Source organism: Panthera tigris, chromosome C1 (assembly GCF_018350195.1).
Source record: "Panthera tigris isolate Pti1 chromosome C1, P.tigris_Pti1_mat1.1, whole genome shotgun sequence".
Lineage (NCBI taxonomy): Eukaryota > Metazoa > Chordata > Mammalia > Carnivora > Felidae > Panthera > Panthera tigris.
Window position 1 is genome coordinate 70,238,368 of NC_056667.1, and position 27,320 is coordinate 70,265,687.

A 27,320-nucleotide genomic window follows, 5' to 3' on the forward strand; every position below is an offset into this window, starting at 1 on the left:
TATTTGAATAACGTTTCTATAGACATTTGCATATAAGACTGAGTGGACAAATGCTTTCAGTTCTTTTAAGTAGATATCTAGGAGTAGAATTGCTGGGTCGTATGTTAAGTTTATGTTTATTCTTTTAAGAAACTTCCAAATTGTTTTCTTAAGTGGTTTTGCCATTTTACATTGCCACCAGCAATGTATGAGGGCCAGATTCTTTACATTCTTGTCAATACTTGATATCATCAGTCTTTTTTATTATAACCATTCTGTTATACGTGAACTATTATTTCAGTGTGGTTTCAGTTTGTATTTCCCTAACGATTGATGATGTTGAGCATAATTTCATATGCTCTTATGAGCTGTTTGGGTATCTACTTTGGAGAAATGTGTTTTCAAATCTTTTGCCCACCTCCAAAATTTAGGCTTTTTACCTTCTTACTATCAAGTCTTGAAAGTTCTTTGTATAGGCTGAACACAAGTTGTCAACCAAATAGATAACTTCCAAGTATTTCCTCTCATTCTATGGTTTGTCTTGTTTTCTTAAATGATCTCTTTGAAGAAGAAAAGTTTGCAATTTAATTAAGTCCAATTTATCATTTTTACCTTTATAGATTGTACTTTTGGTGCCAAATCCTAAGAAATCATTGTCTAACCCAAGGCAATGAAGATTCTTATTCTCTGCTCTCATCTAGAAATCCGTTTTTTAAGTTGTTTTGTATATGATGTGAGATACGGAGTGAAGTTCTTTTTTTTTTTTTTCCTCTTCATATGGTTATCCAATTTTTACTGCACTTTTAATCCAATTTTTAGCATCAGCTATCAGTTTCTTTTAAAAAAAAATATGCTGGAATTGAGTATTGTGATCCATGAAGATGAAATATTTCTCCATTTAACAGACAGCCTTTAATTTCTATGCAGTTTTCTACTTGTTAGTGAAGAAGTCTTGTTAAAATTGATCTTTTAAAGTTTATATTTAAATTCCAGTTAGTTAACAGTGTAATATTAGTTTTAGGTGTACAATATAGTGAATCAGTACTTCCATAAAACACTCGATGCTCATCACAGCAAGTGTGCTCTTAATCCCCATCACATTTTTTAGTCATCCTCCCACCCTCCTCCCCTCTGGTAACCATCAGTTTGTTCTCTATAAGTTGAGAGTCTATTTCTTAGTTTGCCCTCCTATCTTTTTTCCTTTTGCTCATTTGTCTTGTTTCTTAAAGTCCATATATGAGTGAAATCATTTGGTATTGTCTTTCTTTGACTGACTTATTTTGCTTAGCATAATACTCTAGCTCCATCCGTATGTTGCAAATAGCAAGATTTCATTCTTTTTTATGGCTGAGTAATATTCCATTGTGTGTGTGTGTGTGTGTGTGTGTGTGTGTGTGTGTGATTTTTAAGTATTTTATTTTTGTTAATACTCTTGTGAATGGAGTGATTTCTTTCACATTTGGATTGTTGTTCCTAGTGAATTAAAATCTAACTGATTTTTGTATATTAATCTTACATCCTATGATGTTAATAAACTTATTTATTAATTCTAGTAGTTTCTTTGTAGATTTTTAGAATTTTCTACATATATAATCATGTCATAAAAAAGCAAATAAAGACAGCTTTCTTTCTTATCAATCTGTATACCTTTTTCTTACCTCATTGCACTGGCAAGAATCTCTAACATAAAATGGCATAGAAGTGGTGAGTGTAGACATTCCTGCCTTATTCCCAGTCTTAGGGGGCAAACATTCCGTCTTTCACCATTATATATGAGGTAAGCTACGGAGCCCCCTACACACTTGCCCTTTATCAACTGGAGGAAATTCTCTATGAGTCCTAATTTGTTGAAAGCTTTGATCACAGGTGTTGAATTTTTGGAATACTTCTTCCTGTATATTCAGACAATTATGTAGTTTTGTCTTTTATTTTATTAATACAGGGTATTCCATTAATTGATTTTCAATGTTGAACCAACCTTGCATTCCTGGGATAAATCCTACGTGGTCGTGGTATATAATCCTTTTTCTATACTGCTGGGTTAGGTTTGTTAATATTTTGATAAAGATATTTGCATTGTGATGGATATTGGTCTGTAATTTTCTTTTGATCTTTGTCTAGCTTTGGTATCAGACATTATGGAATAAGTTGGGAAGTGTCACATCCTCCTCTTTATTTTGAAAAAGTTTATATGGAATTGATATTATATCTTTGGATGTTTCATAGAATTCCCCAGTGAAGCCATATGGACCTGAGCTTTTCTTTGTGAGAAAAATTTTAATTATTAATTCAACATTTTAATTTGTTCACGGGTATCTTCAGATTTTCTATTTCTTCTTGAGCTAGTTCCAGCACCTGTGTCTTTCTGTGAATTTGTCCATCTCACCTAAGTTATATAATCAAGATAAAGTTGTTTATAGTATTCCTTTATAATTTTTTAAATTCATCTAGTGTCAGGGGTGATGTTGTCTTTTCATTTTTGATTTGGGTAATTAGTATCTTCTCTATTTTGTCTTATTTTGTTTTGTCATGTTTTGTTTTAATTTTTCATCAGTCTAGCTTTATCAGTAAGACTTTTGGACTTACTCATTTTCTCTGTTGTTTTCTATCTTCTATTTCACTGAAGTCTGTTCTGATCTGCTGTTTGGTTTTGGTTTAATTTGATCTTTTCTCTTGAGTTTCTTAAGGTGGAAGCTTAAATTATTGTTTGAGACCTTCCATTTTTTCTAATATAGGTGTTTAAATCTACAAATTTCCTTCTAAGCTCTGCTTTGTCTACATTTCATAAATGTCGATTTTTTGTAGGTTCTTTTACATTCAGTTCAAAATATTTTCTTATTGCCCTTTGGATTTCTTTGTGATTTAAATCCAAATATTTCAGGATTTCCAAATTTTCTGTTACTAATTTCTTTTTTTGTGTTTTTTTTTTGAGAGAGAGAGACAGAGAGAGACAGAGTGTGATGGGGGAGGGGCAGAGAGAGAGGGAGACACAGAATCTGAAGCAGGCTCCAGGCTCTGAGCTGTAAGCACAGAGCCCAACGCCAGCCTTGAACTCACAAACCCCGAGATCATGACCTGAGCTGAAGTCCAACATTCAACCAACAGCCACCCAGGTGCCCTCCATCTGTTGCTGATTCCTAATTTAATTCTGTTGTGATCAAAGAACATATTTTGAATGATTTTTCAGTCCTTTCAAATATGAAATTTGTTATAGTATTTAGCCTATGCTTAATGTGGAAATTTCCATGTGTGCTTGAAAATACTATGTATTTTGATGATGTTAGGTGCTGTGTTTTATAAATGTCAAAATTTAATGGTATTATTCAAAGTTTTCTCCATCTTTGCTGATTTTCTGTCTAGTTTTCCCATGAATTATTGAGAGGGGAATATTGACATCTTCAAATACAATTGTTGAATAATGACGCCCTCCTTTCAATTCTCTCATTTTTGTTTTAGTATTTGGAGGCTGTTTTTTTTTTTTTTCAGTGCATATGCATTTCTAATTGTTAACTCTCTCAGATGTATTGGCCTTTTTATCATTATGAAATGTCTTTTTTTGTCTGAAGTACTGTTTTTTTTTTTTTTTTTCTCTTGAAGTCTATTTTGTCTGATACTGATTTAGGTACTCCAGCTGTCTTGTGGTTACTATTTTCATGGTATATCTTTTTCTTTTCCTTTTCCTTTCAACCTACTTGTATCCTTAAATCTGAAGTGTGGCTCTTGTAGACAGGATATAGTTGGTCCCTGCTTTTTTCTTTTTTTAATCCTGCCTTTTTTTTTTTTATCCAGTCTGATAATTTCTGCCTTTGATCCATCTTTGTTCCATTCACATTCAGTGTAATTATTGATATGGTTGGATTTACATCTTCTACTGTGCTGTTTGTTTTCAGTATGTCTTACAGTTTTTGTTGTTATTGTTTCCTTTTCATTTCTTTAGTGTTAAACAAATATTTATTAGGTGTCATTTTAATTTTTCTTTGTTTTTTAACTAAATTTTTAAAAGATATTTTCATACTGTTTGATTTAGGGGTTATAAAGTACATTTTATCTTATCGCATTCTACTTCAGGATAAATCTAGTAAATCTATTTAAATCTAGTAAATCTATTTTGATCCAAGATAGCTCCATATCTTCTCCAACTCTGTGTTATTATTTTCACACATATTACATGTGTATTTTTGTAAAACTCAGCAATGCAATTTCATACAGCTGAAGTCCTTTAAAGAAATTAAGAGAACAGAAAAGTATGTATTTATAAAATCTTTTACTTCTATTTTTACCATTTCCAGCATTTTTCATTTCTTCCTGTCAATTGAGTATTGCCTAGTGTCATTTCCTTTCATCCTGAATGACATCCTTAAGTATTTCTGCTTGCAACAAACATTCTCAGTTGTTTATTTGGGAATGTCTTTATTTCACCTTTGTTTTTGAGGGATAATATTTTGGATAGAGAATTTTTGTGAACAGGTTTGTTTCTTTTTTCTCTTGGCACTCTGAAGATATCATTCCACTGCCTTCTAACCTCTCTTATTTCTGTTAGAAAGTCATTGATCATATTGCTTTTTCCTTGTGCATGATTAGCCATTTTTCTCTTGCTGCTTTTAAGATTTTGTCTTTGTCTTTCAAAAACTTGACTATGATGTGTCTAGGTATGAATCTCTTTGGTTTATTCTAGTTGATATTATTTGAACTCCTGGATCTGTTGGGTAATGTTTTCCACATTGGACTTTCAACCATTATTCTTGAAATATTTTTTCTTTGCCCTTTGTCTTTCTGCACTCTTTTTAGGATTCCTATTACATGTATGTTGGTACCCTTGATATCCCGCAAATATGTGAGGATCTGTTCATTTTTCTCCAGTCTTTTGTTCTTTGTATTCTTCGGTCTGGATATTTCTGTTCATCTGTCTTCAAGTTCACTAATTAAGTCTTTGCCCTCCTCAGATCTTCTGTTGGGCCTACGTAGTGAGTTTGTAAATTTTGGTTATTGTACTTTCAAAGTCTATGATTTTTATGTTGTAAATAGTTTCTCTTTCTGTATTGAAACTCTCCTTCTTATATCATTGTCATTATAATTTCCTTTAATTCTTTAAACGTAATTTTCTTTTATTCTTTGATGTATTTATCATAGCTGTTTTGTCTGCCAAATCCTATATTTTGACCTATTCAGAGACATTTTCTATTGACTACCTTTTCTCTTCATTATTGTCACATATTTTTGTCAAAAAACACTGATTGTTTTAAAATACTATTTTTGTGGCACTTCTGGATTCTGATTCTCTTTTCTTCCTGGTTGTATGTATATATGTATGTATGTATTTATTTTTAATAACTTTTTTGGCCTTAATATATGGACTGTCCCCCATGGTGTCTGGCTGCTAATTTCTCTGCTAGGAATTACCCTGTGTCTTTGTAACTTAGTTGTTATTCAGTGATTGATCAGAGGTTGTCCTCAAACGCTGTGAGCAAGACTGCATTTGTGGGTTGAGGAGCACATTCAGTGTTTTCACTTGAAGCGGTTTTCAAGTCTGTACCAGCTTTAAATTTCTGTAGGGTCCTCTGGGGTCTCCCCTACAGGAATAGCTTCCCAGTTAGCTAGGGATATGTTTACGTCCTCTCTGACTCTCTCATTTCCATTTTCTGTGTTAAATTTCTTGCTAGACTACCAGTCTGCTGCTCACCCCTACCAAGGCCACAACTTGAGACTAGCAAAGCTGGACACTTGCCCTGTTCATTTCCTACAGTTTGCTTTTTTTATTGACAACATCACTTGTGTGGGATTTTTTGGCCTGCTCTGTATACCACGTCAGCCCCTCTGGCAGCAAAGCTGCTAGTTGTCAAGGCCAGCCCCACCTGATGGAAGTACTGCACTGACTGAGCTGTTGGGGGAACAGGAGCAGCACTGAGCAAGACCACCTTAGACTCCCACCGTTCTTATACAGAGTTCAGCAGTTTTTCGTGAATAAATGCTTCTCAATTTACTGTTTGTGATTGCTAGGTTCCCAGAGCCATGAAGTCATCGTTTTTGGCAATTTTGTCCAGCTTCTTAGTTGTTTCGTAGGAGATTTTCTGGCTTATTCATGGCCCCATCACCAGAAGTCCTAGCTCACCTGGGAGCTTTTCAAATGGCAAGTTCACTTGCTGAAGTTCCACTTAATGAGGTACCATTCTATAGAACCTTTGTACCATTTTGGTACAAAATTTAGGTCTCTGGGAATCAGAACAGTCTGTTCATCATGCCATCCAGTCTGCCCACCTTGCTATACAATCTGTCGTCTTAATCCTTTTTGATGTAAGGAATCTCACACTTCAACAATGATCACCAGTAACTTTTTGTATGTTATTCCCTTTTGAAAACCACGTTACTGGCATCTGACGCTGTTTGTAATGCCGAATCGAATAGAAGTTTGTAAATGCATTTTATGATTCTGCTTTATAAATGAAATCTATAGTGTTGTGTTTTGTCTCTTCCGTAATACAGAATGTTTAAATGGTTAACATTTGTGCTGCAGTATAGCTTTCTGGCTCATGAAAAATGAAAGCTATCAGCGATCTGGGCAATAAGATTCATCGCCAATAGTCACTAGCAACAGCACACAGCATTTTAATATCAGTGAGGTCCACAGCTAGCAGTAAGAGCTGGTGTAATTGAAAGACGTTTAGGTGCAATCATTCTGCTGTTTGTTCCTTGCCAGGTTCAACATGGGATTGTGTGAGTATTTGAAGAAAACAGCAATTTTTTTTAGATCTTTGAAAGATGTAAAAAGGGTAGATAACTGCTTAAATTTAAGAAACGTGGTAATTTTTAAATCATGTGGCTCTAAAATAAAAAGATATTTTATTTGTCTTGCTTGATTAAAGCTTTAGAAAAGCTACTCCTTGGTTACAAGTGAACCGATAATTCTGGTCTAATGTTGCCGTGGTAACAACTCATGCTGATATAATTGAGAACATCTTATACATCCTGGTTTGAACATTTTCTCCCTGCCATTTTGAGTTGTTCTAGTGGTATATGAAGGAGGCTAGAATAACCAGCTTGAAAGAAATTAAATCTAGTTATACACATCTTTGGCATTAATCTGATGTTTACTAGTGATATCTCATGCCGGGCAGTTATGCTTTGCTTCTAGGGGCTTTTCTTTTTTAAACAAAAGAAAGCTATTTTCATTTTCTGTGTGCTGCATGTTCCAGTGTATGTGTTTACACCATCGGTTCTTCCACCTCTAGAGATTAGCATAACTCCCTTTGCTGTTGGATTGTTGTTTTGAGCAATATGTTTTGGAAAGGTTGGTTTTCATCATGAGTGGTAAGTATGCTCTCGGAGCCACTGCAGCTATATTTTTTTAGAAATATTTAACTATACGAGGGAAAAATATTTTCTAAAGGGGCAATTGTAAAGCCAGAGCTACAGTGAATTACATTTTCTATTGATGCTTTTGCATTTTGGCATTATAGTAATTTGTTTTTAAAATCCATTGAGAACTGTGAACAAGTAAAACCACTATTAATAGTCGATACCAATAATCATTTTCTAATTTTCTTTATGGTTTGATTTATTGTATTCATTAAATACTGTTGTTACTAATTGTGTTATAAATTAGTGAGTAAAAGACCCACCGTGATAAGGGAGGAATTTCTTTTTATTATCTGATCCTGAAGATAATTGAACTTTCCATTTATTGGCTTTGTCATTCTAATGTTAAGTCTTGTTAGCTTCTTTTTTATTACATTAAAAAAAACCCTAGTCTTGAATAAGATGCTGCCAGAATTTTGTTGGTTTACTGGTTGCTTTTAACTACAGTTCTTTGAGAAATAGAGATTTAATGATGAAATAAATATGTGCATTTTGGTTTTAGAGGCTTTATTAAAATTTTTCAGAGATACTTTTTTGGGGGAAATAATTTGTTAGAATAAGTACTTTCATGATCATTAGTTTCCTTTTATGTTTTTATAATGTGACTTATTTTTTTGAAACATTTCCAAAAATGCTTTTTGAGAAAATATCTTACAGTATATACTGCAGTTTATCATAGGGTGAGAGCTGTTCACTTTAAGCCAAACCTGCAGCTAAAAATAGATATCCTGTTGTTAGAGTGAGAAATATTTGCTTACAGCATAATTCATTAGCATCTTTTTGCTTAACTAAAGAGGATATTTATAAGTTAACCCTTGAATTGAAGACATTTTTAGGAAAACTGTTATATTATTTTTCTTATAACGTAACAGTCTATAATTTACACTTAAAAGATTTGGAATTGGAATCCAGAACCTGAGAGAGTTGGATTTTTGCTATATAAGGATAGAATTCAAAACAGATGTACCTTTTCTTCCATAAATGAAGATCACCTCATTACTGCCAGTAAATATTCTTTTCTCCTGTTTCCATATAACATAAGCCTCTTCCACACTGTTAAGTATTTGTTTGTGAAATGATGTTAGACATTAACGGACGTTTTTATATGCAAGACATTAAGAATTGTTATTGTTATTTTCCTGTTAGTAGACAGATCCTTCTGAATTAGTGTTTTAAATTTGGGCTAATATTTACAAAATTAACATGTTAACATTTCTTAGGATTTCTATGGGTATCAAAATTGAATATGCCTGGTTTTCATACTTTAAATATTAGATTTCTTTGACTCTGGCCAATGCGTGTTTTCTCTTTGAAAGTTCGGTATAAAACAGAATTTTTAGGTAGCCACTGTGGTGTTCTAGAGGTTTTACAGTTGGATGTATTGGTTGTAGCTGAAGAAGATTGTTGCTGCTTCTCTATTGCTTTATTTCTCTTTGAAGAATCTATGGATTATTCAGGTAGTATTTGATACACTTGGCCATATTGGCTTGTCTAACACAGGAATCATAGTAATCACAATTAGACATTCTGACTTTTCAGTATTGCCCAATTTCAACTAATTTTACTCCTGTCATAAGTGGTTACAAGCCTTAGCCATCAAAAGGTGGAAAATTACAAATGAAGTGTGATTTTATTTGTAAAAATAAGCAAATGTTAGACTTTTTCATCTGAGTTTATAGCCATACATGTGGTATTTATGTGCACGTGGTATTTTTCTAGTTAAAAAGCTACTCTTTTTCTCCTTCCTGCCTATTAAGTGTTAGGTTTCTCAGAGAATCTATCTTTGGACCTCTCTTAATGCTATATTCTCTCTGAATGATCTCATCCATGCCCACATCTTCAGATGTTACCTGAACATTCAGTTCAAAAGTGAATTTTCTTTCTATCCCAAATCTATTCCTTTTTCATTGATCCTGATTTCTGTTAATAATCCCAGACCCACACAGGAATTTAAAACAGAAACCTTGTAGTCATTCCTAACTTGTTTTTAACCCACCCCAGGCATGCACTCAGCCATTAACTTCTATTGATTCTACATCAGAAATGTCTCAGAAATCACTCAATTTTCTCTAGTCTCACTAACACTGGGAATGCCTAAGATTAGGTATTCTGTATATTCTCAGCCCTATTGCAGTAACTGCTTCACTCGTTTCTCAGCTTCCAGTTTTATATCCCTCCAGACCACTTAATGTGCTGCCATTTTTTAAATGCCAGTATGCCCATTTCATAACCCAACATGAAAACTTTCAGTTATTCCTTATTGTATCTAATATCAAGGTTAAACTCCTTAAAGTAAGGCATGTAAGATCAGTTACCTACCATTCTGGCTTTATCTGCATCTCTTTCATAAAGTTCTGATCTAGCTATACTACATATTATTCCTTGCTACCTTTTCATATGTATGTATTTTATCATAAAAATTATGAAAACCAGCTATGCTTTTCAAATGCCTTCATCATTGACTCTGTAGAGTTAGGTGATTCCCCTATACTCCCAAAACAATTTTTGTGTTATACTGAAGTTATATCCTGGCATGTCAGTTTCCAGTCTCCAAACTTTGAACTCCTTCAGTAGAGGGTAGTGGTGCTGAGTTCATCTATGTGTTTCCCATAGTTTACCCCTATGCACCAAACATAGTAATGAATTCATAGATTCTTGTAGAATAAACGAATGACTAAAAACTACCCATATTTGAGTACTTTTCTTACGTTATCAATGAAAAATACCAGTCATGTATTTTAATTTTTGGTTCATATGCTTATCAGAATATAACTAGCACCCTTATTCCAAAATTCCAGATGAGAACTCTTATTGGCCTAGCTCCAGTGGAGAGCAAATCTCTGAAGAAGCTTACCCTACTATGAATGACAGGAAAGTTACAGAATTGATCACAAACATTTACTTAACTCCCCTTTCTAGGTCTATATTTTCTAGATTAAAAATATAAGGACACAAAACTGGAAAATCAGTGTATCAGTTTTGATTTTAAGAAGGTGTACTTGCCCAGAAATGTGCACTATCAGATTAAAGATCAGACACCAAAGTCTAAGCGACAGTTTTACTTTGAGGAGCTTGCCTTCATGGAAAATAAGTAGATAGTAGTTTCACTCTCACTAACTTGGAGGGATGGATGAAGCTTACAAGAAAGAGACTTGTGGAGATGAGTAGAAGATCCAACACTTGTGATTACTTTCGTTTTAAAACTGTCTGGACATCCAAGAATTTGTTAGACTATTCCAAGTTGAAAACGTGGCTATTCTACTTCCAGATATAACAGGGCTCTTCCCTGACTTGGTAGGTATCACCACCGGCCAGATACCCTGTAGTCCTAGCTCCACTCCCATTTCTGAAAGTCCCTGTATTATTTAACTGATAATATGAATATGTACCAATTAAAATATCTGAGAAGTTGATTCTAACACTCTCAAAATAGGAGGTGAGAAAAACTACCTTATTTGGGTGTATTTGTAAAGTTTTAAAAAAAAAAAATTTTTTTAACGTTTATTTATTTTTGAGACAGAGAGAGACAGAGCATGAACAGGGGAGGGGCTGAGAGAGAGGGAGACACAGAATCTGAAACAGGCTCCAGGCTCTGAGCTGTCAGCCCAGAGCCCAACGCGGGGCTTGAACTCACGGACCGTGAGATCATGACCTGAGCCGAAGTCGGAAGCTTAACCGACCGAGCCACCCAGGTGCCCCAAAGTTTTAAAAGGTTTCTCATTGTTTAAAAATGGATAAACAAGAAAAGCAACAATATGGAGCCTATGAAAGATTATGCATCACTTAAGGATAAATCACAGACTTCAGGAGGAAAAGAGTGAACTTATATTTTGAAAATATTTGTGGGAAGGGTTTAAAAATAAGAAACTATAGGTAGTCTGTGTTCAATTCTTAAAAATTCCAAGTGAACATGAATCTGTGTTTACTTGAATGATAAAAGAAAGAGAGAGAGACTAGGATGAAAAGAACTGGCTGAGAGGCAGGAACAGAAAAGGAATACTAATGATATGATAAGGGATGGTTATAAGAAGATGAACCTGGTATTTGCAGAACATAAAGCTGCCTTAGAAGCATTAAAAAGAAAAATAATCATTGCAGGAAAGTAAATTAATGATATGAAGAACTAGCTTGATAAATCCTACTAGAATGTCAGGGGAACGGACAAGATAAAAGTTATGAAATAAAAAGTATGTCAGATAAAAGTAGGAAACTCTACATTGAACGAATAGCATTCCTTCAGAACAGATGATGACTAATAAAACAGGAGCAATAATAAAAAATATGATTGAGGAAAACTCCTTAGTTGGAAAAAAACTCTGAATCTGTAGACTCAAAGAGCTCATTGTATTTTGACAAAGATTAACACAAACACCAACACCTAAATATATCCCTTTTTTTAAAAAAGCTTATTTCTTTATTTTAAGAGAGAGAGAGCACAAGAGGGAGAGGGGGGCGCAGAGAAAGAGAGGAAACAGAGAATCCCAAGCAGGCTCCACGCTGCCAGCACAGAGCCCAATGTGAAGCTTGAATTCACAAACCGTGAGATCATAACCTGAGCTGAAACCAAGAGTCTGACGCTCAACCGACTGAGCCACCCAGGTGCCCCAATACCTGAATACATCCTGATAGGAGTTTTGAATTTCTAAGGTAAAAAGCTCTACAAACATCTATCTTTGCATCTTACAACTTAACACAAAACTTGTCTTATAAAGAAAAAAAATCCAAACAGATCAGATCATTTGAAAAGCTTTCTAGAGCAAAGATTAATGAAGACACAAGAGTATCTAGAAATGCTGAATAAAATGTATCAAGCATCCCTTGAAATGAATATCTGAATTTACAAGAATATAATAGAAACCCTCAGTGTACAGAAAGTGAAGTGGTAAATGAAAATCTTAGGTGTAAGGGGAAGCATACTTTGACTACCCTGAGGAGATTTTCATTCCTTGGCTAGCCAAAGGGCTTTCATTTTAAATGGCCTCACCGAGACAGAAGACAATTTATTAGATCCATGCATCTTAGGATTTCTTAGACCCCTATGTAAAGCCAGGATCCTCAAAGGATTGTAACCTCAGTGAAAGCATAGTTGAGAAAATAAAACCTCTCCACTGACACAGGGCAAAAATAAGGAAGCTTGTATTTCTTGGCCTAGATTCCTGGGGACTTGGGAGGAATGTGTGTATGTGTGTGGGATGCCTCTCCTGAGAGTTTGTAATCAACTGCTTCTCCAGTAAATTTCACATTTTAATCTGTATTAATTATGTGGTTTAAGAATCACCAATAAAATAAAATAAAATTATTGTGGCAGTCCCAGGCTAGTAACATCCACGGGATGCCAGGCGGAAGCTAATACAAAACATATTCCCAAGTCAAACCCTGCAGGTTTATCATAGATAAAGCCCAACTGAACTTTAAATTCACAATCCAGGGATGCCTGGGTGGCTCAGTCGGTTAAGTGTCCGACTTCGGCTTAGGTCATGATCTCAAGGCTCATGAGTTCAAGCCCCTCATCGGGCTCTGTGCTGACAGCTCAGAGCCTGGAGCCTGCTTTGGATTCTGTCTCCGTCTCTTTCTGTCCCTCTCCAGCTCATGCTCTCTCTCTCTCTCTTTCTTTCAAAAATAAATGAACGTTAAAAAAATTAAACATAAATTCACAATCCAAAATCAAAATAGATACACACACATCTACTATAAACAATATTCAGCAAATACAACAGGATTAGACCTTTCCAAGAATGTCAAGAGGTAGAATTGTCACAGACTACCATTTAAAATTAATAATCACACAAAAACATATATAAGAGAAAAAAGACCAGGCATCTCTAACAGAACCTCAAAACATATAAAACAAAATTGACCATTTAGAAGGAGAAATTGTAAATATGTAAGATTTATGGATATTTATAAAGAGTGTTATGCTAGTATAACTCATATAATCACCTAGTAACGGGGGAATACACAGAAATGTATAGAACACTCAACTAAACATATTCAAGATATTTTAAAGAATTGACATATAGGCCATAGTCTCTGCCCACAAAGCAATTAAGTTTAATCAGTAAAAAAGACTAATTGAACAGATTAACAAACACACAAATATTATATTTAGGGATTACAAAAAGTCAAATAACTCACAGGTCAAGAATAAACTCATGAAGTTAAAATTCAGCTATCAATGAGAATTTGTGGGGTACAGCTAAAGTGGATTTAGAGACAAATTTTTAAATGCTTATGTTAGGAAAGGAGAAGGACATTAATGATGTAAGTACTCAAGTAAATAAGTAGAGAGAGCAAGGCAAGGTTAATCAAAGGAAGAAAAAGACTAAGGAAGACATGAGCAAAAACCAGTAGAATAGAAAATAAAAATCCATCAGAACCGAAGGTTAGTTCGTGGAAAAGACTTTTGAAAGAACTGATGAGAACTGTACCTATTTAAGATTTAATCATAATTAAAATCTTTTTTCAAAACTTAACAAAATTAGGACTGGGCAGTTTTCCAGTCAAGTTCTAGGAAATATTCAAAGAATGAAAATTTCAGTCTGGTACAAAATCTTTCAAAGAACTGAAAAAGAGGAGATACTCTTAAATTTATTTATTGAGTCAAGTAGAGCTTTACAAGTAAAGTATGGGAAAAGAAAATTAATTAGAAACATTGTCTCTGAGGTTAGGAACAGGAAACGGATGCTCATTGTCTGTTTCTGTACAATATTGAACTCTTAGTCATAACCTGCACAGTAAGTAAGGCAATAAAAAAATGGATGGAACAAAATTGTCATTATTCACAGATGATAGGTCTGCTTAGAGAATTCAAGAGAATCTACCAATGTTATTTTAGAATTAATAAGAGAGTTTGCCAGATACAGTAAGATCAATATATAAACATCAGTTATACATCAGTAATAAACAAATGGTAATTTTTAATACTTTTTGCTTTAATAAATTTTGCTTTTACAATAGCAACCCAAACTCTAAAGAACCTAGGACTAAATCTAATAAAACATAATAAGACTTTTAAGGAAAAAAATTATAAAATTTTACTGAGAGACATTTACCTAATCTTTAACAAGAAGATATGAATTCAGGGGCCCCTGGGTGGCTCAGTCGGTTAAACATCCGACGCTTGATTTCAGCTCAGGTCATGATCTCATGGTTCATGAGTTCAAGCTCCACATTGGGCTCTGTGCTGACATCGCAGAGCCTGCTTGGGATCCTCTCACTCTCTTTCTCTCTCTCTCTCTCTCTCTCTCTCTCTCTCTCTCTCTCTCTCTCTGTTTCTCTCTCTCTGTCTTCCTCTCTCTATGCCCCTCCCCTGCTGGTTCTCTCTCTCTCTCTCTCTGTCTCAAAAATAAATAAACATAAAAAGATATGGTTTCATATCCATTATATTAGTGACACATTTTGTTGAGGGTATGGGTCATCAAAGATATGGTGGCAAAATAAACTTGCACAACATATATTGAGCCACTTACTGTATTACTGTGTGGTAAAGTTGAAAATGTACACACCCTATCAACTAGGGATCCACTCCCAGCTCTATACTGTCTGATAGCAAGACAGAATATTTTAATTCAGAACTGAATGGAAAATCCTTAGCATATGACTGTGATAGATATAATATTACTCTAAGAAAAAGTCTCTGAACAATTAGGGAAGTAAAGCACATTTCTTGAAAGAGCATTTTAAAGATTACTTGGGTTGTTTATGGCTAGAAATTTAGCTTAAGTTTTTATTACCTCATCCTGTCAGCATCCAGCTTCTCTAATCAAACATGACTTGGATGGCCAAGAAAATCCACAGCATCCCTAAATAGAGAGCAAGTTGGGAGAGAAAGCATGTACATAACATGAGCTGTGAATTAGTACACTATGTGGATTCATGGTATATCCATCTCTCTATGTACATATTAGTTAAATGAATTAGTTTCTGTAATTTGATCATTTACATATATGTCTCACAAAAAATTATTTTGTAACAGGTTAGTGAAAGTTAGTCAATTATACTGTTCACTTGTAACCAAGACTTGACAAAGAATTAACCAATAAAAAAAGTATAAGAGAAAGAAAGAGGAATAAAATAGATAATGCAATAGGAAATATAGTTTTTATCGCCTGTTAAATTTCCAAACACCCATTCATCTGTGATTTTGTGCAAGACCAAATGATATCTTAGAAAACAAAAGTAGGCCTAGTCCCATCCACTGAAATGTACAAATGCATTGCAGTAAAGTTATTTTTTACACTCACTATAAATTCTAAGATTATAGTGAACTTGCTCTGAGTGAACTTGCTTGAATATGGCGAAGCAAATAAAGCATCCCTTGAGCAAAGTGAACACACTGCTCTACACATTAAAGGGATAGAATATGATATTTTTTAACAGATTTCTAGAATAGGGTTTGGCTGGTTAAAAAAAATATATATATATATATATAAATATATATATATATATATATATATATATATATATATATTTATATATATAAAAAGAATGTGTTGTAAGCCTTAGATAAAAACACTTTTGAATATGGATGCCCAAGTATTTTTCATTCTATTTCTATGTGTAAATATACTAATGAGCATATGGATAGATACTTCTTGTGGGTATGTTATTTGATGTGTTATTTAATCTGTTTAACTTATTTATTCCTTTTGACCAAGCACGCAAATCATCAGAAGCATCTGGTAGGAAACCATTTTTTACAGAATAATTCTGTTGCTTTGTTGCTATAAATTGCATTTTTATTAGGTATTTTGTGGCAACTAGAATGTTTTATATTTAGTTTACTGAATATATTTGTAGTGCAGTGTATGTGTGTGGGGTTATTCTTAAAAAGAACCATTGTAGAGCTCTAAACAGGGGTGTGTTTGAAATAGGGGCGCCAGAACACAGACACTTAACTAGATTTACACTTTCCAGAGGTTTTGGAAGGGATTGTACTGTTCTGTTATTTGCTGATAGAACTTGGTGTTTTCATAGGTAATTAACCTCCGTTTCCATCATGTTCTGTGCTTTCTGATATATACCAAATAACTCTTAGACTAATGCTTTGATTAAGGTAAAGGAGGAAGATGAAAATAATTTAATTGCAGAGATCAGGAGGCCCATGAATTATAATCTAAAAAGTAAAAAGTTTTAAACTATTATTTCAAAAAAGGTATTAAGAAACTTACCACTCTTTATAGTACCTGATACGTTCTCCTTCCCTCATAGGAGATTTTAGAGGAATAGCCCCCTCCCTTATTCCCTACATAGATAGCCATCAAAGTTTAAGCCCCAGGCCTCAAATCCCCACCATCACTGCTCTTTACTCCATCTGGCTCCCCTCTTCCTTAGCAAATGATCTTGCTTCTTGTTTTCCAGAACAAATAGGATCTACCAATTGTGACTAACTCTGTTTATCCCCTTTCCTTCAGACACATTGAAAAGCATCACCCTGGCAAACAGTTACCCTCATGTTTGGGCACCTGCTTACCTACACACTTCACCCCTCACTGCTACAGGGCACTTATACCCTATGCTGCAGCTGTGCAAGTCAGTTGCCAATGCTGGGATAAACCATGATACTTCCTCCATACCTTATTATTATTTTAACATTTATTTATTATTGAGAGACAGAGAGAGACAGAGCATGAATACGGGAGGGGCAGAGAGAGGAAGAGACACAGAATCTGAAGCAGGCCCCAGGCTCTGAGCTGCCAGCACAGAGCCCCACGTGCGGCTCAGACTCACAAACTGAGACATCATGACCCAAGCCAAAGTCGGACGCCCAACCGACTGAGCACCCTTACTTCCTCCATACCTTTTTACACAAGATCATCCCAGCCTAGAATCCCTTCTTCCTCAACTTTATCTGGTAGAGGAACTCTGTCCTTAAGACTTAACATAATGCTGTGTCCTCTATGCCTTATTTTTACCTACCAATTTCCTCTTTTGAGCTCTTATAGTACCTTATGATTCCCTTAGTTGTAGTTTTTGTCATATTGCATTCTAATGTTTCATCTCTCTCCCCGCTAGCTTTTCACCTCTTTAACAATGTAAATATATGTGTTCTTTGTAGTGTTCCCAAAGTCTCGCTCAATTTCTGGCACCACAAAACAGTGCTCAATAAATGTTGTTAAAAAGATTGTTAAAACTGGCACCAAGGAAGTAAATGCCTGAAAGACACTAATGTCTTTCAAAAGGGAGTTAACAAAGTTTTGAAATTAATGTTGTTTTTCCTACAGTAGAGTTTCAAATACATAACACAAGTCCAATGATGGTATTGCAATAGTTACAGGCTGTGTATTTCAATACATACACCACTTCACATTGTTAGCACTATTGCTCTGAGAGTTAAAAGTTTTTGTTAGTTGTTTTAAGAATTAGAATGGTATTGATTTTGACACTAAACAACAAGTACTGATTTTATTTCTTTAGCATTTAATTGTAAGATGTCCTATTTGAATATGTGCTGTCAAAATATTGAGTTTCTGTATTAATGTTCTATTTCTATACATAATATTCTGAGACAATGTATATAGGTGACTTCGTGCTAATATGTTGTTTTCATGAGCGTTATTTAATCATTGTTTAATTAATTTTTTTTTTTTGAATACAAGCTTGCTCCTCTTCAGAAGTATCTGGTAGGCAACTACTTTTTAATAAAACAAATGTTACCCTTCCAACTTTTTCTTTGGTTGTTTGCAAGTTGTTATGCTCCTCATAAGTTATATTTGTATAAAGTATACAGAGTTAATACAATATTTTAGTTGATGGACAAAATGGTTTAGCTTTATATTGAGTTTGGTCTATAGAAATGATTTATATTGCACTTTTTATGTGATATTTTAGAAACAACAAATATAGCACTGGAAAGTAGTGGCAGTTGTGCAGGGTAGCAGAAGAAAGATTAATACACACCACTTAAATTAGATAACCCAGATTAATGAATGGTTTTTTTAAATAAAATATACTGTTGTAAATTTTGAACAAAATAGCTACTATTTGGATATTTACCCCAGAGAGTTCATATTGTTTTGTTCTATTTTCTGTTTGTTTCTCTTTTCTTTTTTCTGACATACATTAAATAAAAGTTTAATAAAGCTGTGTTTTTATTGTAAAAGACGTGTTAGAGAGGGAGGTGACACTTCTCTCATTACGATAAACTAGAGAAATAAACATCTGGAGTAATTGTAATCTATAATAGTAATAGATTTCTAAACTCTTCTTGCAAAACATGAATGATAACCTCTTTTAAGCATTGGAAAATGGCATACTATAACTAACAACATGCTCTTGTTATATAATAAGCAGTAATGTAGTATAGTTAACACAGAAACCAAAAGTGCCTAATAAATACATTTTCTAAATCTAATTAATGAAACATTCTTATTCATTGTAAAATTATCTGCATATTATGGAATAAAGATAAGCCATACTTGACTTTTTAATGAATTTTCCTAATGTTTAAAATGAACTTTGTAATCTAATTTTTAAATTATGTCCTGTGTATAAATATATTCAAAAACATTTTGAGGGTGATAAGAATTACATTTTTTGTACACTTGTGGAAACACGTAAAAATTGTCACTTTGTTTCTTCTTTCTTTATCTCATGAGTGTGGGTAAACATTCCTATTTGTAGGAATAGATTCCTGTGGTATGCTCATTTCTGCAGAATACAATGCAATCTCTAAATGATACAAATTGAAAAGAATATAAATTTATTTGGAAAATATATATATAATTGAAATATATACTCCTAGGAAGAAACTGATTTAATTTTTGGTGTGCCCTTTTCATTTTTTGTAGTACTTTATTGACTGTTACAGAACACAATATACTTGCAGAAAAATTCTTCATTGAGATCTTTTCCTAAGGAGAGTTATTAATCACTGTAAGGTGCTTAGCTACCCATAATCGTGGAGCTAAGAAATACTAGGACCAATATTATAATTCAGATGTGCCAAGCTCCAAAACTTAGGGCTGTTTCAGGCTATCACAATGGTTTAAACTGTTAAATGTAGATATCGTATACATATTAGAGCACAATAAGAAAACCAAAATATTTAGAACTTCCAGTTCTAAAGTCTGGAAGTCTGGATTGAATGTGCTGCAGTGTTTGAATGTGGCTGTCTCTCCCACCACTTATTTTGTTAATTAGCTGCCAACACCTTATGTCAGTGGGTATAAATTTTTTAAACAACCAGAGAAAAACATTTAGAAAGTGAAATTCACCACTGTCTAAAAATAATAAAAACCAAAGCAAATACATGTGGTTCTAGATTGCCTATTGTTTTTAGAGTTATTCATAACCCAGCATATTGTGAAATATTTTATTTCTGGTGTTTGTATTTATAAGATGTATATTTTGGTTAACTTATATTTTTACAGAGTTAACTATGTTCATCTTTGCATCTGAGTAGTGCACATATAAACTAGAGATTTTCTGTGTGTATATATACTTACGTGATTAAAAAATGTTTCGAAAAGAGTTTGCTTCATGGAAGTATTTAATGACATTATAATTAATGCTTATCCTTACTCTAAAAGGGAATCTCCTTATTTGTTGAAATAATTCACAAAATTTAATAACTTTGATTCATACCTATTCTGATAATTTTCATGTAAGACCTTTTTGAGAACTGTTACTTCCTTTCTGTAACGTTACTTATCAGTGAACTTGGAACATTGATGAGTACAGAGAACATTTCAAAGAATTTCCTGAATATCCTATTAGCAAATGAAATTAAGTAGTGCCTGAAATTTTTTGTCTAGCTCATTCACCAAGTAGGGAAAAGGAAGTTTTCTTGCAGTACATGCACCATCTTTGGCCAATAACGCCAGTCCTTCCATTGACCAGTTACTTTTTTCTTAACTCCAGATCCACTTAGCAGGAAGTGACAGGAGAAGCTGAAATAGGATGTTGAGAATTTTTTTTTTTTCTTTCCCTGATTCTCTTGCTTGTCTCCAAATTATCTATACTCATGCAGGCATCTGGAGAGTTTATACTGCAACTTGATGTGCAAGTTCTAAAAACAGAAGATAACCAAAAACATTTTTCAAAGGAAATCAGATGTATATTTTGGGAATCACAAATTGTTGTTTCTTAAAAGCCACAGTTGCATTTATCAGGAAATTATGTTTTTAATTTATCATAGCTGTCATCTCTAAAGCAATGCCATTGCAAATATGTCTGCTCCATGCAAAAGAATACATAAATTAAATAAACACAATCTTACTTATAAAACCACTCTTCTTCAGTTGTAACTAGTACATTAACTTTTAGAAGTAGGATGGCCTGAACCATCCTAAACTCAAAATGTAAGACTTATCCACCCCCAAATCCACCCCCGGGAAGAATGAGATCATATCTGCATAATGAGGTACAATTATTTGATTCATTGTTTTGGTGGAGAAGATTTTCATACAATGGGGGAGAGTCTAATTTTAAAAATTATTTTTCTCAAATTTTCTAAAATAGGTATTTTGAGAGTATTTTACAGCAAAATACAGTGACAGTTTATATAAAGTAGTAAAATAATGTCTTCAGAAATGAACACTTTAGTGTCACTTAAAAACTAACGTCTGCTCTTGGTGCTTGTCATCACCATTTTGAAATCTCAAAACCCTTAGAATGCCAACAGCCTTTTTGGTTAGTAACAGTGTTTTGGCAAAGTTCTTTTACAAAAGTGAAGGAGGAAATAATAACATATATCTTAAAATGCCTCACTTTAATACCAGTACATCATTAGAGACCTCATTAAAGAATTTATGAGCCTCTCACTTCCAATGTTTGGTCTTTTCTTCTTCTTATCATCATCATCATCACTCTTAGTATTTCTGAAATAAATGCCAGGGTGCCACTCTAAGTTCATTTTGCCTAGCCTTTTACTATTTCAACACCATTTAAATTCTATTGTCTTCTTCATTTTTAGATTTAGATATCCGAGGAATACTCAGAACTTCCAAACAAAAAGAAATACTAAAATAAATACCTCTTGAATCACCAGGTTTTGCTCTCAGACCTAACTGTAAGAACAAGAATACATTTTGTTAATGCCATCTTATCTCTGGAATCCTTTTCCTATTTGTTTTTAAATGCCTGAAGTCATTTTGTAAACAGAAGTCATTATAAAAACTTCGTGGAAAGAAAATGAAAAAGAGGAAACCTTTTAAATGATTCGTCATTTAACAAATCTAAAACTTGAAACCACAGCTTGATAATGTGGCTGTTATTGATCACTAGATAAACATCTGGTTTTGAACGCTTTAGTGTACATTTTAGATTAGGCATTCAGGCATGTAGTTTTGTTCTAAATATAGAATGAGATTTTTTTAAGCTGTTTGAGTGTTTTGTTTTTGGTGTTTTGTTCTGTTTTTGTCTTTGGTGGCCATCCTTTATATGTAGCCTATGTTCTTCCCTTTTCTCTCTGCCTTCAGCAGAGAAAACACAAATCCAATAATATAAATCTTTATAAACCTGAAAACAGCCCTTCATCAAAGTCAGTTATTTTTGAAACTCCACAAATCAATGAGTTCACTTCATCAGATAGCTTCAACTTGTTACTTTTCACAGCTTTGTTAATATCACTGATGGCTTACTAGCAATCAGTATTTTGATCTACATTGATTTATAACTTTTTTATGTTACTTTCAGGTATGTTTTCAGGAACAGTGTTTTTATTATTAGATTTGAAATTATCAGAGTGATCTCCATATAAAATGGTATTAGAGATTCTCAGAAATTTAAGAAAATATTTGCTTCTTATTTACAGAAACTAAATAGCTCTCTAGTTTATCATGGTTATGAATACATATTTCAAGGCAACAAAAGTTGACATAAGTCTGTATTTTTAAAGTATATTTACATGTAATATAAATATTCTTACAAGACAAAATTTGTTTGTTTTTTTAATCTATTTTCAGTGAAAGAGTTTCTAGCCAAAGCCAAAGAAGACTTTCTTAAAAAATGGGAAAATCCTACTCCGGTAAGGAATATTTAAAATTTTCTACGATTTAAAAGTCCTATGTAAAATCATGATTCTTGCCCAAGTAATTTACTAGTTTAGAAACTTTAAAGTAGCATTAAACTTTCAAGTTGCATTTTAAAAAGTGAGCTTAACATGGGAGTTTTGCCATAATATTATCATAACATTATGTTTTGATTTGCTAACTAATAATTTTATATATACCTAAATTGGAGGAGGAACTAATTTCCATTATAATATCTAATTACAAATTTTGATACTAATTACAAGCTGCTACAAACTCTTGATATTTGTTAATATTATAGCAATTTTGATTTGTGCCTTTGATAGCGTATTTGTTATCTTTATTAATTACCACAAACGGATACTATTGTGCAGTTTCAAATCCTTAATCACAAATACTTGGCTATTGGCAACATACCAAATACACAGAGATCCTTTTTCATAAACATTGGATGAGGTAAATTCTACATAAATACTTTTAGATTGTAGCTGAGATCTAAAAACTGTGTATAAAAAGAGCCATTTATATTTGCCAAAAAATCTTTTTGAAGTTATAAATAATTAATGAACTTTAATAACAGATTAAATTTCGAACACCTATTTTCCTACCACAAAAATCTTTATTTCAGATGTCTTTCTCACTAAAAAATATTTAATTCTGAATATTATGTTTTAGGAAGATACCATCATTAAGAGTAAGAGCATGATCTGTAATTTAAAACATAGTCACTCTAGTGATCACAAAAAGTTAGGCATTATCTAACATGGAACATTTAAGAGAGGTGAGGAAAATGGCACATTTGTATGAAAAGCATTAATAACTAGCAAAATGGGATGTTCTGTTTTTTGTCTATTACTTAAGTCAGTTTCCATTACTTAGTTGGGGACTATATTAAACGTTTCAATCTGTTTTGCTAAAACCAAAAAATGAAGCATTAATCCATAAAATTGAATAATTCAACCAGAATTACAAGGTTTTTTTTTCTTTCTACACTGATATAGAATCTCATAGCAATTTAAAATCATTAGCATTTTGAAATTAAAATTTAATGGAAACAAGTTTTATAAGTAAAAACTTAGAGCTGCTTGCTCTCTCTGTAATGATTCAGCAAGAAGCTCTGCTATGTCTCCAAAGGCAAGCTTTGATTTGCAATAGAGATTAAATCCAGCTATAGTGAACTGCAGTAACTATCCAGATTCCTTGCTTATGTAAGAATCATATTGCATCACATTTTTCTCAAGCTAAACACCGTACAGACTGTGTACAGTGCACACATATTTTTTTCCAGGATTTTCATGGAGATCTTTATAATGAAAACCTATTAAACAAATGGGTCAGCAATTACTACTTGTGGCTATTTAGCACATAATTTCTTCCTAGTAATTTTCATTTTGTTGTGGCAGCAACAAATTCAATAGATTGATGCCTCCAATTCTTTTCTTCTATGCTATAGTCAAAGCCAAACAAAGATGTTTGCTCATAACAAAGCATCTATTGAAGGAGAAAAAGAGACTGATTATTGTTCTGGGACTCTGACTTTTGGTTATCTTGTGGGAATAAGGAACTCTTCTTTCCTTATTATTATATTTTAGGTAATACTGGGTTATTATAACATCAGAGAGAGAGAGAGCCATTAGGATCTTTCATGCTATTATTATCTAGTCCTATAAGCTTGTACAAAGGTATAAATGAAGTAAAGTAGTGCTTTCTTCAGAGGTAACTCCAGAGAAAGGACTCTGATCCCTCAGTTTATCTGTTCATTAGAATTGTTTGTGAGTACACTGAGACCGTTTGGCATCTACGATTGCCTTTGTCAGTATACTTCTGGTCAGTTTGTAATTATTAAAATACGGAACTAATACTAAGAGTCTAATACTAGGAATTCATATTGGAATTCATTATCATCCTTAGGACTAATTTCAGCTTAGGCTCTTATTTCCTCCCTGATATTATGTAATGCTTTGTTTTACAATATAATCTCTTTTCAAATATTAAGATTCTTTTTTTATTCACAGGGAAAAATAGAACCAATAACCTGGGATCTCAGTAGTCTCTTTGTATTGTTTTTAAATGGATAGTTTTAAATTAAATTATCTCTTCTGATTATATATAACTAAATCTGTGATAGTCACCATAGTCTTATGAGAATTTCTAATTTTAAAGTTTCTTTTATTTTTCATGTATTTGTAGAATAATGCCGGGCTGGAGGATTTTGAAAGGAAAAAAACCCTTGGAACAGGTTCATTTGGAAGAGTCATGTTGGTGAAACATAAAGTCACTGAACAGTATTATGCCATGAAGATCTTAGATAAGCAGAAGGTTAGTGCATTTGTTATTATTTACCTGACAGATAAACTTCAGTTTTATCAGCTAGATTATTAAACAGATGCAATATACCGACTTTCCATTGATATCTTCAGATAATTTTATTGTTGCAGTCTGTGAGTTCGAGCCCCGCATCAGGCTCTGTGCTGACAGCTCAGAGCCTAGACCCTGCCTCAGATTCTGTGTCTCCCTCTCTCTCTGCCCCTCCCCCTCTCATACTCTGTCTCTCTCTCTCTCTCTGTCAAAAATAAATAAGCATTAAAAAAATAAATCAAATGATTATGTTGTACACCTGAAACTAATATGTTAGATGTCAATTAAATCATTTTGAAAAATCAATTTTTAAGTATTTATCACATATTGATGTGTCTAATGAATCAGGAGGTCTGAAGATAGTTATGCTTTAAATATTAAGCTTCTATTTTCCTGATAATCACTTAGGATGAAGGGAACATAAAAGATGAATGGCAAATCTTAATAGATTATCTTATAGATATTATGTTCCCAAGAATAACACTTTGGCTTACTGGGATGTAGGAAAATGTGGAGGAAATAGTACTGAGCTAGTAGTCAGGGTTCTAGGTAGTGGCTAGACTGATGCTGTCTAATAAAAATATAATGTGAGCCACATAAAGGATTTTAATTTTTTAGTAGCCACATTTAAAAAGTAAAAAGAAGTAGTTGAAATTGATTTTAATAGATTTTATTTAACTCAGTGTATCCAAAATATTATTATTGTACATGTAATTAATATAAACATTGAAATATTTTACTCTCTTCATACCAAGTCTTCAAAAGCTGATGTATATTTTATACTTACAGTACATCTCCATTCAGATAAGCCACATTTCAAGTGTTAAATTTCTCGCAGCTACCATGTTGGACAGCACAGCATTAGACTGGTCTGAAGTTCCAGTCCAAACTCTGATTTAAAACAAAAAAACAAATCTAGCCTCTAACATGAAAAGGAGTAATGACTTAAGTCTTTCTAAAATTAAATACACATGTACATGTTTACAAATACATTTAATTGTGCATCTTTGTCTACTGCCCTGTATCATGTAACTTTGGTAACCATGCTTCCTGAAAAAATAGTTTAATCACTTCCTATTAATTCTTTAACTTACAACAATTTAGCTGTTTCCTTGTTTTATCTCCTACCTTTTGCTACTCCACTGAAACGGCTTTACTGAGGGTCACCAATCCAGTGGCCTAATCAACAAGACCAGGGGGCTCTTTTTGTCATCTTATATGACGTGTTTTGTTTGTTTGTTTGTTTTTTAATTTACATCCAAGTTAGTTCATATATAGTGCAACAGTGATTTCAGGAGTAGATTCCTTAATGCCCCTTACCCATTTAGCCCATCCCCCCTCCCGCAACCTCTCTAGCAACCCTCTGATTGTTCTCCATATTTAAGAGTCTCTTTTGTTTTTGTCCCCCTCCCTGTTTTTATATTATTTTTGCTTCCCTTCCCTTATGTTCATCTGTTCTGTGTCTTAAAGTCCTCATATGAGTGAAGTCATATAAAATTTGTCTTTCACTGACTAATTTCACTTAGCATAATACCCTCTAGTTCCATCCACATAGTTGCAAATGGCAAGATTTCATTCTTTTTGATTGCCGAGTAATACTCCATTACACACACACACACACACACACACACACACACACACACACACGCCACATCATCTTTATCCATTCATCTATCGATCCACCAATGGACATTTGGGCTCTTTCCATACTTTGGCTGTTATTGATAGTGCTGCTATAAACATCAGGGTGCATGTGTTCCGATGAAACAGCACACCTGTATCCTTTGTATAAATACCTAGTAGTGCAATTGCTAGGCTGTAGGGTAGTTCTATTTTTAATTTTTTGACGAACCTCCATACTGTTTTCCAGAGTGGCTGCACCAGTTTGCATTCCAACCAGCAGTGCAAAATAGATCCTCTTTCTCCACACCATTGCCAACTTCTGTTGTTGCCTCAGTTGTTCATATTAGCCATTCTGACAGGTGTGAGGTGGTATCTCATTGTGGTTTTGATTTGTATTTCCTGATGATGACTGATGTTGAGCATTTTTTCATGTGTCGGTTGGCCATCTGGATGTCTTCTTTGGAGAAGTGTCTATTCACATCTTTTGCCCATTTCTTCACTGGATTATTTGTTTTTTGGGTGTTGAGTTTGACAAGTTCTTTATAGATTTTGGATACTAACCCTTTATCTGATATGTCATTTGCAAATATCTTCTCTGATTCTGTCAGTTGCCTTTTAGTTTTGCTGATTGTTTCCTTCGCCGTGCAGGATCTTTTTATTTTAATGAGGTCCCAATAGTTGATTTTTGCTTTTGTTTCCCTTGCCACCAGAGACATGTTGAATAAGAAGTTGCTGCCACGGTCAAAGGGGTTTTTGCCTGCTTTCTCCACGAGGATTTTGATGGCTTCCTTTCTTACATTTAGGTCTTTCATCCATTTTGAGTTTTATTTTTGTGTATCATGTAAGAAAGTAGTCCAGGTTCATTTTTCTGCATGTCGCTGTCCAGTTTTCCCAGCACAGGACTTGTTTTAGAACCCTTGTCCCTTGCCTTCTGTAACCGCTTGTTCTTTAAATTATGCTCCTGCCTTTTTGGGCTCTTCTTTAATGTGCCTTTTCCTATTATTTTATCCTTCTGTCTACTCTTTAAAGATTGTT

At 33.6% G+C, this 27,320-nt stretch overlaps 1 protein-coding gene and 1 long non-coding RNA gene across 4 annotated transcripts in view; one reads left to right on the forward strand and one right to left on the reverse strand.

Annotated features, from left to right (window-relative positions):
* The window catches only part of PRKACB (protein kinase cAMP-activated catalytic subunit beta), a 125,557-nt gene that overhangs the window by 65,573 nt on the left and 32,664 nt on the right, over positions 1–27,320 (forward strand). For all 3 annotated transcript variants that reach the window (XM_042997678.1, XM_007079187.3, XM_042997679.1), the window contains 2 exons: positions 22,239–22,300; positions 24,495–24,623. In XM_042997678.1, the coding sequence (XP_042853612.1) occupies positions 22,239–22,300; positions 24,495–24,623 (191 nt within the window). The remainder of the gene's footprint in view (positions 1–22,238; positions 22,301–24,494; positions 24,624–27,320) is intronic.
* Positions 14,656–27,320, reverse strand: part of LOC122241473 — a 102,698-nt gene continuing 90,033 nt past the window's right edge. Inside the window, exon 3 of the long non-coding RNA XR_006221642.1 lies at positions 14,656–15,134. This is a non-coding gene — a long non-coding RNA (uncharacterized LOC122241473). The remainder of the gene's footprint in view (positions 15,135–27,320) is intronic.